Source organism: Neovison vison, chromosome 2, assembly GCF_020171115.1.
Source record: "Neovison vison isolate M4711 chromosome 2, ASM_NN_V1, whole genome shotgun sequence".
In the NCBI taxonomy this organism is placed as follows: domain Eukaryota; kingdom Metazoa; phylum Chordata; class Mammalia; order Carnivora; family Mustelidae; genus Neogale; species Neogale vison.
Genome location: NC_058092.1, coordinates 155,312,221 through 155,324,261, shown reverse-complemented (window position 1 = coordinate 155,324,261; position 12,041 = coordinate 155,312,221). Strand labels below are relative to the sequence as shown.

General features: G+C 49.0%; 1 protein-coding gene across 2 annotated transcripts in view; it reads left to right on the top strand.

The window, feature by feature from the left end:
- The window catches only part of GNPAT (glyceronephosphate O-acyltransferase), a 36,618-nt gene extending 26,748 nt beyond the window's left edge, over positions 1-9,870 (top strand). For both annotated transcript variants that reach the window (XM_044239370.1, XM_044239369.1), the window contains exons 9-16: positions 131-354; positions 3,141-3,383; positions 4,779-4,858; positions 5,702-5,842; positions 6,955-7,051; positions 7,128-7,221; positions 8,183-8,244; positions 9,568-9,870. In XM_044239370.1, the coding sequence (XP_044095305.1) occupies positions 131-354; positions 3,141-3,383; positions 4,779-4,858; positions 5,702-5,842; positions 6,955-7,051; positions 7,128-7,221; positions 8,183-8,244; positions 9,568-9,611 (985 nt within the window). In that variant the 3' untranslated portion in view covers positions 9,612-9,870. The remainder of the gene's footprint in view (positions 1-130; positions 355-3,140; positions 3,384-4,778; positions 4,859-5,701; positions 5,843-6,954; positions 7,052-7,127; positions 7,222-8,182; positions 8,245-9,567) is intronic.
- Positions 9,871-12,041: the final 2,171 nt, after the last annotated feature.

Genomic DNA, 12,041 nt, shown 5'->3' with positions numbered 1-12,041 from the left:
CGCATTGTGACCTGAGAGAATTCGGTTGGCAGAAAGTCGGAGAAGCCTTCCCAAGGGTCTGTCTCTGCGGCCCCCCGTCCCCCGCCACTCACACCGCAGAGCGGTGACTCGGTCTTTGCTGTTCTCGTAGGTATATTCCTCAGAAGCAGCCGGAGGACGTGCACGCCTTCGTCACAGAAGTGGCCTATAAGATGCAGCTGCTGCAGATCCAGAACCTGGTCCTGAGCCCCTGGGCCCTAACGGCCGCCGTTCTGCTCCAGAACCAGCCAGCCATGGACTTCGACGCCCTGGTGGAGAAGACTTTATGGCTCAAAGGCTTAACCCAGGCCTTCGGGGGCTTTCTTTCTTGGCCTGGTACGTACGTGGGCTGCATGTCCTGAGAGTGCTTTTTGTTTCCTACTCTAGAAGAATCCTTGCCCAGGCATGAAAAAGCCTATATGGGACACGAAGCAAAGCTTTGCTCCAAGAGAAAGAAAACTTTACTTGTCTGTATCACTCTGGGACATTGTGCAGTACAGTGATCCCTCGAGAATGAATAGTAGTTCACATGCCGTGTCCTCCTGGAGACTCAGTACCTGGAGAGGGAGAACACTGTCTCCTCGGCACCCAGAGGCCCGGAGAGTAAGTGGATCTTCTCGTCCTCCACGCATTCCTCCCTCCATGCCACCTCTTTATTTTCATTTTTTCTAAATTTTTGTTACCGAAACACGGATAGCACGTCCCACTTGTTTCTGGTGTGCAGCGCTGGTGTGACAGTTCCATGCACAACTCGGTGCTTGCCACCACCCGGGTGCTACGCCCTCCTTTTAAACCTTCTTGTATCCGCAATCCATTTGCCTCACTGCGTCCTAAGGATTAAAGGGCCAGTCGTATAGAACTTTATACAATTCTCTGAAAACAATAGTTTTGTAAAAGCCTCATTAGAGTTATAAATACTGTGCTGGAAGTTTGGGATGTTATATGACAAGTGTTAGCTTTAGTCCCATTTTCAATCTCTCTGGGTTAAAATTGCAGAGACCGCCATTGGAAGTGGGATCCATTTATACGCAGCTCCCTGCTGTTCAGTCATTAAACCTCTTGAGTCTGGTCAGTGCTGGGAACCGCCAGGGATACAAAGGGGACAGGCTGCAGCCTCTGTGAGATTCTCCTGGCTTGTGAAAGTCAGGGCTGGGTGACCTAGAGACAAAGTCCAGTGAAGTAAAGAGAGAGCTATGGATGGGGGCGCCTGGGTGGCTCAGTCAGTTAAGCGTCTGCCTTTGGCTCAGGTCGTGATCTCAGGAGCCTCAGGTCAGGCTCCCCGTTTATCAAGAAGTCTTCTTGTCCCTCTCCCTCTGCTGCTTCCCGTATTCATGTGTACTCTTTCTCTCTCTCTCTAATAAATAAGAAAATATTTAAAAAAAAAAAAAGAGCTATGGACGGACCACAGACAGTTGCTGAGAATACTCTGTAGGGAAGGGTCCCTGCTCTGGGAAGGTTTCATAGAAGTGACTTTTGATGTCAGGTTTCACCTTGATGGAAAAGTGGGAGCCGTTCAGGAAGACGAGTGAGTGAAGGATTGCTCACACAGGAGCAAATTTTAAGCAGGGAAGCATGACTGAAAACAGCTATAGCAAACCGCCCATGTCAGCTTTAAAGGTGGGCCACGGTGTTGAGGGCAGGGACGGGAGGCTGCTCGGCCATGGTGAGAAGGACAGGAGCCTGACCCAGCTGCGGCAGAGCCAGGGACGAGCTACCAGATGTGTAGGCGGAACTGCTCACAGAAGGGACATAAAACTGAACGGCAGTCACTAATGGGGAAATGAAGATGAGTCAGACTCGTGTCCCAGTATTTTCATGGTCTCCTGGGAGTGTGATTCAGGTGGGAGATCCTGGAAAAGAACTGGTAAAGTGCTGACTCCTTCCAAGTACTTTGCTCTTGCAAGGTGGGGTCGATGCGCGGCCAGTCCATGGCTGAGAGTCTCTGTTGAGCAGCTAAAGTAACTCCAGCTACCATGTGGGTATTAAGTAGCCATCATGGAGAGTGATTCGGCACATTTCCTAATTCAGTTCCTTTTTTCTTCTTACTCCACTCATCTCGCCTGCGATCTCATGGCTGGAGCTCTTTGCCGTATCCTATTGTCCTGGCATACTGTTCCATGCTCTGTGATGTGTATAACAGTATCATAGGTTGTATCGTTACCTCGAACAAGCTGGCCCAAGGCCTGTGAGCCCAGAACGGTGTGGTGGAGCTCAGAAGGAAAGCCACACCCCTCAGTCGACCTCGTTGGCCAGCTGGAGAGGTGTCCCTATGGTTACGTAGCCTGGCAGCCTGCTGTGTGGCCCAGGGTAACAGGAAAATGATCTCCCTTGCCAAGAAGGCTGACTGTCACCATGTCTCCTGTGTGCTTTGGTAGTTCTAACTCCTTGGCTATCTCCAGGCTAGTGAAGTGTCAATGGAGTGAGTTACCAGGATCTGAAATGGGCCCCGTGTTTCGTTTTCTCTGATGTGGGAAAACCAGAAGATCTCACCAGGGAGGCCTGGTGCTAGGGGAGTGCCTCTTGGGTTGCTCTTTGGTTCACCAGCAAAGTTGCAAAGCGATATTCTTGCAGTCTTAGAATTAATTGGTCTAAGCAGGGAGTGTGTGTGTGAGCGAATGAAGCACGTTCTAAGCGTGAACCTTCTGGTATGTGATTTTCTTGTCCTGTAACTTGCTTTTACAGTCCTTGGGACACACTTAGTTCCTGCGGAAATGTTGGTTTTCAGAGTGGGGATTGATATGTATTTCAGAAGAGCGGACAGATTGGGGGTAGATAAGAAGGCGTGTTAAATGTCTTTAGAGAGAGAGTTACAGTACTTTCACAGTCTCTTTCACAGGGCGCCCAGCTGGCTCTGTTGGAAGAACATGTGACTCTTGAGCTCAGGGTCATCAGTTTGAGCCCCACATTGGGCACAGAGATTACTTAAAAAAAAAAAACAACAACAAAAAACCAGGAACAAAAATGTGTCTTTCCCATGGGGTCTCATTACTTCGATTGGTAGAGCCCAGAGCTCGAACCTGGCACTGGAAAGTGAATGTGCCAGGCCACTAGCATTGCTGGACACCCAGCAGAGGCCCGTCCTGTCTCCGCCGCCTGCCTGAATGCCTTGTCTCTGTGTGTAGATAATGAGCCTGCTGAGGAAGTTATCCAATCCAACATTCTCCTGCACTCCAACATCGCTAGCCTCGTCAAAGACCAGGTGGTTCTGAATATGGACTCTGGAGACTCCGAAGTGGTCGATGGACTTATTGTCCAGCATATCACCCTCCTCATGTGCTCGGCCTACAGGAACCAGTTGCTCAACATTTTCGTCCGCCCTTCCTTAGTAGCTATGGCACTGCAGATGACCCCCGGGTTCCGGAAAGGTAACTCGTGGGAAAGTGGTCTTGAACTTTGGAAGAGACCTGGCCATCCAGTTCCACCTAGGAAGCAACATTTGAAGCCTTACAGTGCTCAGCCACATGTGTGCACGCCAGACAGCAGCAAAAGTGGGGCCTGTACACTCAGAAGCAGCTAGGTTTGTGCCCCCAGTACATGGCCCTCTGCTTCAAATTTGGGAATGGAAAGGGACGGAAGAAAATTAACCTAGACCTCTCCTTTTATAAATATGGAAAGTGAGGCTTAGCAAGTTATGTAATTCCCTGAGCGCGGCTGTGAGATTAGAGCACAGCTCTCCCTCTCCTGGCCGGAGGCCCTTTCTCCCTTATCTGACAGAAGGTGGGGGCGGTGAGGGAGTGGGTAAACAGTCCAGCCGTGCAGGAGTGCCATGTGGATACGCAGGCGTGTTCTAGTGGCACTGAGGAGCGGAACCATGAATAACACCCTTTTGTTCCCAGGAACCTCTCGTCAAGGTCCAGGGTGTTCTACCCAGGCTCCCCTGGAGTTACTGGAGGGTGAGCCCCACCTTTCGATTGGTCCAGAGTGGGGTCAGATGCTGATGTTCTCATTTTTGTTTTTCAACGCTCCATAGATCATTCTAAGGAAGAGTCAGACTTTGACCCTTAGCCTCGGAAGGAACCTCAGGTCCTGTGTCCATGCCCTCATTCATGAATGAGGAAACGGGCCAGAGAAGTCAGCTTAGTTCAAGACACAGAAAACTTAAATCTTGGTCTTAGTTTTGAGGTTTCTTACATCAGAGTTCGTTCACAGCTGTGGGGATGGTACCTGTGTGGTCTTTTAGAGTGTTGGGACCACCCTGAACATGGAGACAGCACTTCGTGTCCACATGTCTACATACTCTTCTAATGAGAGTGTTCATAGCATGTGTCAGAAAGACGAAGAAACCTCTGTTCTTCATTAACTAATGGGCAGGGAGACCTATGTTTCTGGAGAATGAAACAGTATTTTTTGTTGTGTGCTGGTGTATTCTAGTGCTAAAGATACAGGAAAGACAACAGGAAAAAGGACTAGAGAAGGAATCGAAGTAATTCATTCCTTTCCTTCTCTACTCGGGGGCCATGGGCAGGGGAACGTGAAGCACCCTAGCCTCTGAGAAATGTAACCTCTCACATGCCAGCACACTGACTGGGTAGAGGCCTGGTTGTGACTCAGGTCTAGCTCTTGGCACCGCTACACTATAGTGCACTCTGTAGGTAAAATTTGGATTGGCTCTATATCTCCCTTTGGGGGCCTGCATTCTCGTCCTTGGCATTGAATAATATGCCTTTGGAGTGCTGCACTTTGGAGAATTGTAGACTTCTTGGTACTTCCTGAAAGTTTAAAACCAGCATTGTAATTGAATGTAATTTATTTATTTCCAGACGATGTCTACAGTTGCTTTCACTTCCTGCTCAGTGTTTTTTCAGATGAGTTCATCTTCCTTCCAGGAAACACACTAAAGGTAAATCTTTACAGCCAAAGAGCACGAGTGTGTTCACAGTGTGAGTTCTAGAAGTGGTAGGCTTGGATTCACACGTGCGACTTCCCTTTCCCCAAGGCTGTATGCAGCAGAAATAACAAAACTCTTGGAAACTCACATTTCGATGAGCTCTGTTTGGTTCTTGGTCAAGGTTAATCAGTAACGTAGGGATTATTTGGTGAAAAGAAAGTCTTAAACCTTAAACCTTGAGTGTAGCCACTGTAAGTCCACACTGTTTGGTTAAAAAATTTATCAGCCGGTACACATTTTCCTGTTAACAACTTGTTGCAATGTATGGGGCCCTTTGCTTTGAGATTAGAGAGCAGTGGTCTTGCCTGACAATATAGACAGCTCTTGAGGGATTGGACCCTCGGAGCTGGACCTCAGGTGTGCTAGGGCGGGGGATATACCAGGATAGACAGAAGGTGGTCAGGTTTCTCTACACTGTGCCAAGGAGCCCAGGTCAACGGAGTCAGCAGTTTTTTGAGCATAAGCATAATTCCACATATTTTTAGGACCAGTTATATGCTCTATTTAAATTTAAGGAATGTGGCTGTGCAAAGTGAGAAAAAGCCATCACCCAGGTCATGGTTTCTAAGGCTCCTGAATCTCTTGTGTGTTTGCTGTGTTTGGGGTTCAGCATTTTGAGTGTTCGAACACATGCTTCTCTGGCTGCTATCTAATAAGCAGAACCTTTTGGATGGGTTGTAGAATTAGCTGGTGTTCTCTAGTTCTGAAGACCCATGGCTGTGTTTACTGAGACCAGCAGAGTTCCTGTTAACCTAAATTAGTGGATACTCCCTGTCTTCTCCCCTCCCTTCCTAGGACTTTGAAGAAGGCTGTTACCTCCTCTGTAAAAACGAGATGATACAAGTGACGACAAGAGACATCCTAGTTACAGAGAAAGGAAATACCGTGCTAGAATTTTTAATAGGTCTCTTTAAACCTTTTGTGGAATGTTATCAGGTATGTATCTCCTTTGCAAGTTCTCCTTCATTCCCCCGGTATCCAGTATAACTAAGACCTCCCACCCTGTGCTTCCTTCTGGTCCGGAGGGCAAGTACCTTCCCCAGGTGAATGGTGGAACTAGAGATTGCTCAGCAGATTGGAAGAGTCACCTCTCAGGTGGAGACCTTGCTCCCCTAAAGGAGTCCCTTACAGACCCCGGAGGGTAACAGCTTCAGGATGCCCAGAACCACACCTAGACCCGAGTGCCATCATACTGTCCCTTTGAGGCTTTTCTCGTAGCTCGATGCTTGCTACATTGCAGGCACTTAGTCAGTGCAAGGCTGGAATGATTCGTCATGTCAGCGATTGTATCACTAAAGGCTAATGGAAAGGGAAGTCAAGGTTCAAGTGCGAGTGTCCAGAAGAGCTTGTCAGAGCTCTAAGGAGTGGTTAAACAGAGGGGGAGGGTAGAGATGCCGGGCAGGAATGGTGCCAGGATTCCAAGGGCAAGGGGAGTTTGCAGCAGAGCCCCTCACAGGGGCTGTGTGTATTCACCAGAAGCAGACCCTGGCTCTGAGCTCTGAGCGCTCAGCACTGGTCAGTGGCCCCCCGGGACCGACATTCTGGCAGGGGGTGCTCTGACCCCTGACCGAGTGAGCCCCTGTGCCAAGTCCCGCACTGAGCGGGCAGCTGAGAGATGCTCCTTCTTCCCGTAAGCACTTTCTGCGGTGTAAGTCTTCACGCATCTGGGGGCCCGACAGGCCCTTAGGTGTTTTTAGGGAAAAAGCAGTTACACAGAATCTGGCCACTTTCTTCCTAAGCAGTGTAAGACCTGTTCAGCTGATGGTAATACACTCAACTCGCAACCATTCAAGTGAGGAAGTATATTTTAAACAATGTCAGTACAAGTTCACGCTCTTTGTTTTCCAACTATAAGCAGTGATACCAGCTCCAGGGCAACCTCCTAAGAATTCTGAAGCATCTCTGTGCTCCAGCATTAGAGAGCCTTTATTCTGCTCCCACACGACGTAGCTTTCTATCATGGGGGCCACGGCACGGCTGTCGCCAGTGCAGGGTGTTTGGCTGCCTTTTTCTCTTTCATTTCCCCTCACCCTTTCTGTTAAAATCAGATAATTTGCAAATACCTCCTGAATGAAGAAGACTACTTCACTGAGAAACAGTACTTGGCTGGAGTCCGAAAGTTCGCAGGTCAGCTTCTGGATCAAGGTTAGTCACACCACCGTGCGTGGCGACTTCTTGCAGTTGAGAACAAAAGGGTCCACTGACTCTTTCTCCCTCGCAGGTGCCTCGCAGTGTTACGATGTCTTGTCCGGCGACGTGCAGAAAAATGCCTTAGCAGCTTTTGTGAGGCTAGGTGTGGTAGAGAAGAAGAAAGTGTAAGTACTGCACATGGGACCAGGTGAACGGTGGCCGCTAACGGCCGCTGAGCACGGAATGCAGAGCAAGTCCTCGAAACAGGATATCCTGCTTCCCTCCCCTGCCTCCCGATGAGTTATGTCAGTATGGGTTACTGTGCAAGTTTTATGTGGTTATGATTGAAGACCGTATTGAAGCAAAGACAGAAAGTATTCTAGGTCAAGGCCAGCATTTTGGCCCTGACCTACTATTGAAATGTATAGATGAACTATAAGAGAGATTTTTGGGGAGTGTAGTAGAGAGAGAGTGTGTGTGTGTGTTTGTGTGTGTGTGTGTGCGCGCACACTTACATACGCACACAAACATGCATGTATAGTACATAAAGACACACCTGTGTGTGCAGATAGTTCGCTGTTTCCTCTCTGAGTGAAGGAATTGAAGAGTGACCCAGCTTCGTGGGGAGAGTCTCGTAGTATATCTCTCCTGTCATCAGGGGGATGAAGCGTGAAGCCAGCAAGTAGGGCAGGAGCAACAGGATTGTCTGCTACTGAAAGACTTGGCCTTCGAGAAGTAGTCTTGGAGAACCTGGCTGGCTCAGTTGGTAGAACCTATGATTCTTGATCTTGGAGTCATGAGTTAGACCCCCACGTGGGATGTAGAGATTTAAAAATAAATAAATAAAAATAATAAACTTGAAAAGTAGTCTTGTACCTAACCCTAATGCAGTCAGTTAAGCGTCTGCCTTCGGCTCAGGTCATGGTCCCGAGGCCTGGGATCGAGCCCCGCATCGGGCCTCTTGCTCAGCGGGGAGCCTGCTTCTCCTTCTGCCTGTCGCTCCCCCTGTTTGTCTTCTCTCTCTGTGTCTCTGTCAAATAAATAAAATCTTAAGAAGAAAAGAAGTCTTACTATATAAGATAATAATGAACGTCGACTTCCCCCACCCAAGTTTATGTAATAAGAGCTTTTTGCTTTTTTCCCTAGAAATAGTGACACTGTATTTAATGTGAATGAACCTGCCATGACAAAATTAGAAGAAATGCTCGGTAAGTACAGTTCAGGGACCCATGGTGGGTTTTCACTTGTATTTATCACCATCCAGTAAGACGAGAAAGTAGACTGTGGCACCGGATACTTTATCAAAATGAACCAACAGAGTTTTAATACAAACAGAATTATTTATATCATCTGGGTTTTTCTCAAGGGAAGTAAGGAGAAAGCGCAGAGGAAACACAACAGGCAGAACATGGTCGATCTTCTGCAACATAACTGTCAGCATCTACCATAACTAATGAGGGTCTGATATCTGGACCCTTCACATCCCGTCTCGGTGGACATGGAGAAAATACCTCTTGTCTGAGTCCTTGGATTTATTCTCCTCCTCTCTACTCTTGGATCCCTTCTTTCCCTGGCAAAGGGTTGGGATCAGTGTTCACAGCATACAGACTTCCTGAACTCAGAATTGGAGCTGATAGCGTATCCTCAGGAGAATAATCCAACCCTTACTCTTCTCCAGACACCATCAGCTTATCAATAGGTAGTTCAGTTCAGAAAGGCAAGGTCATTTGTTTGCAGTATGAAGAGAGAATCAAGAGTGTGGATGTAAGGAAAGAGATCTAAGAGGTCAGAGGAAGTAGCGAACATTTCTCTTAGGAACGATGGGGTAGTTTTGGAATGGGAGGGTATCAGTATTTGAAAGAAAAAAAATACCATCTGCTGACTGTATTGAATAAGCACAACATTGTTGAATGGATATTCTTGTAAGTAGTAGTCTTGAACCTAACCCTAATGCAGTACATTTGTTAAGCCTGCATGGAAGAGCTTCAGGTCGACGTCCAGTGGGATGAGGGAAAAACGTATGGTAAAGCAGAATGGCTGAAGAGAAAAGGTAGAAGGCAAAGAAATGGTTGACATCAGTGGGGAAGATGGAAATACTAGTTTCTTATTGAAGAAAATGTGAAGGTTGAAATCTCTGTCTTCTGTTTATATTATGTCTGAAATCTGAGAATATGTACCCTTGAAACTCGATTTTGAGTTTGGTGAGAGGAGCATCTAGCTTTGAAACAACCTCCAAAGCCCTCATTCTGTGAGGATGACGGAACTGATTTCTTAATCACAGGTGGCAGATATGACATGGGTATGAATGTGCTAGAACATACTAGAACAAAAGTCCCGAAGGCAAACTGTTCTGATTCTGGCTCTGCTCCTGGCTGTAGGCCCATGGGTGGGGGCCGCTGCTGCTTCCCCCGCAGAGGGGCGGGTGTTCTCCCTCCATGCTCGGTCAGCCTCTGAAACCATGAGGCTTAAACAGCTTGGTGAGGAAGGGCAAACTCAAGGTAATTTCATGGGCTTTTTTTTTTTTTCCTTAGGTTGTAAGACACCAGTAGGAAAGCCAGTGACTGCAAAACTTTAATATTGCCAAACAGTTACAGGAAATTTGGTCACATAATTGCTGTCATCCAAGGACTCACTCCAGCAAGCAGGGACATGAAGGAAGAGAGCCATCTGCTCGTGCTTCTTAGGACAGCCTTGGGCTCAGCGGAGAGGAAGAGGTGACCGGTAGAAGGGCAGTCCGTGTAATGCTCTCCACGACACTTAAAAAGGCTTTCGTGTCCAACTCTGTGTGTGTTTTAAAATAAAATAGCCTTTGGAAACATGTTTGGAAAAACAAATCCCAGTCCTATTTCACTAACAGTTTTTATCTTACCATCACGTGTATTAAACTTGTGCCGACTTGTGAATTACACTGTGACATGGACACTGGTGGCGCGGCGGTCAGGAGCAAACCACCAGGAAGGGCACAGCTCCGTCTCTCGTGGCTGCCCTTCCGTGCAGTGGCCTCAGTCCGGTCCAGGTTGGGCAGAGCTGTGTAATCACTTCGCTAGCTTCCATAAAAGTTTGCCACCCAAGGGCCTCATCACTAAAAGTGCTTCAGAGGAAGTACGTGCGACGAAGAGAAGTTAGTGATGTAGCAGGAATAGGCTTAAGGGGAAAAAATGGGCCTAAGAATTTGGGAGAAGGGGGGGTGTCTGGCTGGCTCAGTAGAGCGTGTGACTCTTGCTCTTGCTGTCGTGAATTCAAGCCCGATGTTGGGTGCAGAGATTACTTAAACTGTCGGGCGCCTGAGTGGCTCAGTCGTTAAGCATCTGCCTCTGGCTCAGGTCATGATCCCAGGGTCCTGGGATGAAGCCCCACATCGGGCTCCCTGCTCAGTGGGGAGTGTGCTTGTCCTTCTCCTCTGCCCATCCCCCTGCTTGTGCTCACTCGCTTGCTCTCTTAAATAATCTTTAAAAAAAAATAAAAAGTAAACTTTAAAAAAAATTTGGAAAAATTTGAAATAAGATGGGTGAATACCAAACGCTGTGACAGCCACCTCTGGGAGTGACATTGAAGTCGAGCACTGAGATGAGCCAGTGCCAGCCCTGTGTGGGATTAGGAGTCCGGGGGCGAGCTGTGCAGAGAGAAGAGAGATCAGAGTGTCCCGGGGCTGCTTCTGGAGCACCTGAAAGACCAGCGTGGCCGACACAGGAAAGGCAGGGGCAGTAGTGGGCTCGGGCTGCCACGATGAGCTACCAGACGGGAGGGAGGTGGCTTACACAGCAGAAGTTTCTTTTCCTCCCAGTGTCTGAGGCTACAAGTCCTCAGATCAAGGTGCCAGCAAGGTGGGGTTCCCTCTCAGGCCTCTCTCTGGGCTCACGGGAGGCCCCACCTTGCTCGCACCCCCACGGCGCCGCCGGCCTCAGTACTCGGCACAGTCCCAGCTACTCCCCAGAGGCTCCGTCTCTGCAGTGATGTGGGGGCGGGGTGGTTAGGGCTCCAAGATCAGAATTTGGGGGGCCACAAGTCAGTCCGTAGCAACAGGGTCAACACAGATGAGGGCTTAAGGACTTGTAAAACATCGGAACGGGAATATAAGTGCCTCGGAAAACGTTGCAGAGTTTCGGCATGTGGCGCCAGGGCTGGCAGTGTCCAAAGCCCTGGAATGGGCACTGGTTTTGCAAAGGCCAGGCTGTCTCTGCTGCCCACACAGATTACGGAAAGCCTCCGGGCCAGTCTGTGCACCAGCATCAGGGATGTCCTCTGTGTCGCTCTGCTTGTTTGGGAAGTCAGAGATTCACGTGTGTTGATACTAAGGCGGCAATTAAGCAATGTTCCCTGGCAAAGGATTTCATGGCACGCCGGCTCGATGGGCAGGGGTACCCAGCTGCTGCCGCCCAGGGAGAGAGTGTGAGTCCAGACAGCTGAGAGCCTGGGAGCCGGGCCGGGCCGGTCGTTGCTGACCAAGTGCACCTTAGACCAAATCCCCATTCATCCAGCTCTGGTTATTTGGTTTTCTCCGTGACAGTCATATTGTGCATCTAAGGGCTGAAGGCGGGGTAAGATGACTTGTTTACACTAAACACATTTCAGGTCTGGGTGGCAAATCCTAGAGCTCCAGGAGCCAGCCCCTGTCAGCCTGCCCCTGGCCAGCAGCTAAGCAAGTAGTGGAGGGGCAGGAAGACGGGGTGCGACCAAACCAAAGGTGGCCTCGGTTGCTGTGAGAGACGGACCTCTGTCTCTTCCGACCCTCTCAAGCAACTCAAGGAAACCTAACATCTTAGAGGCTAGCAGCCGTCCTATGCTAATGTACTTTCAAAGCACATATCCCGGGCCCTACCCCCCACACACTCCGGTACCCAGCCATAGTTCTAAGTCACATGCTGTCCCTCAGCTCTTCTGCTCCCACCGGTCTACAGATTGTGAAGCTACCACTGCTTTGAAGGAAATAAAAAGACCCACAGCAGGGCACCTGGGTGGCTCAATGGGTTAAGTCTCTGCCTTTGGCTCAGGTCATGATCCCAGG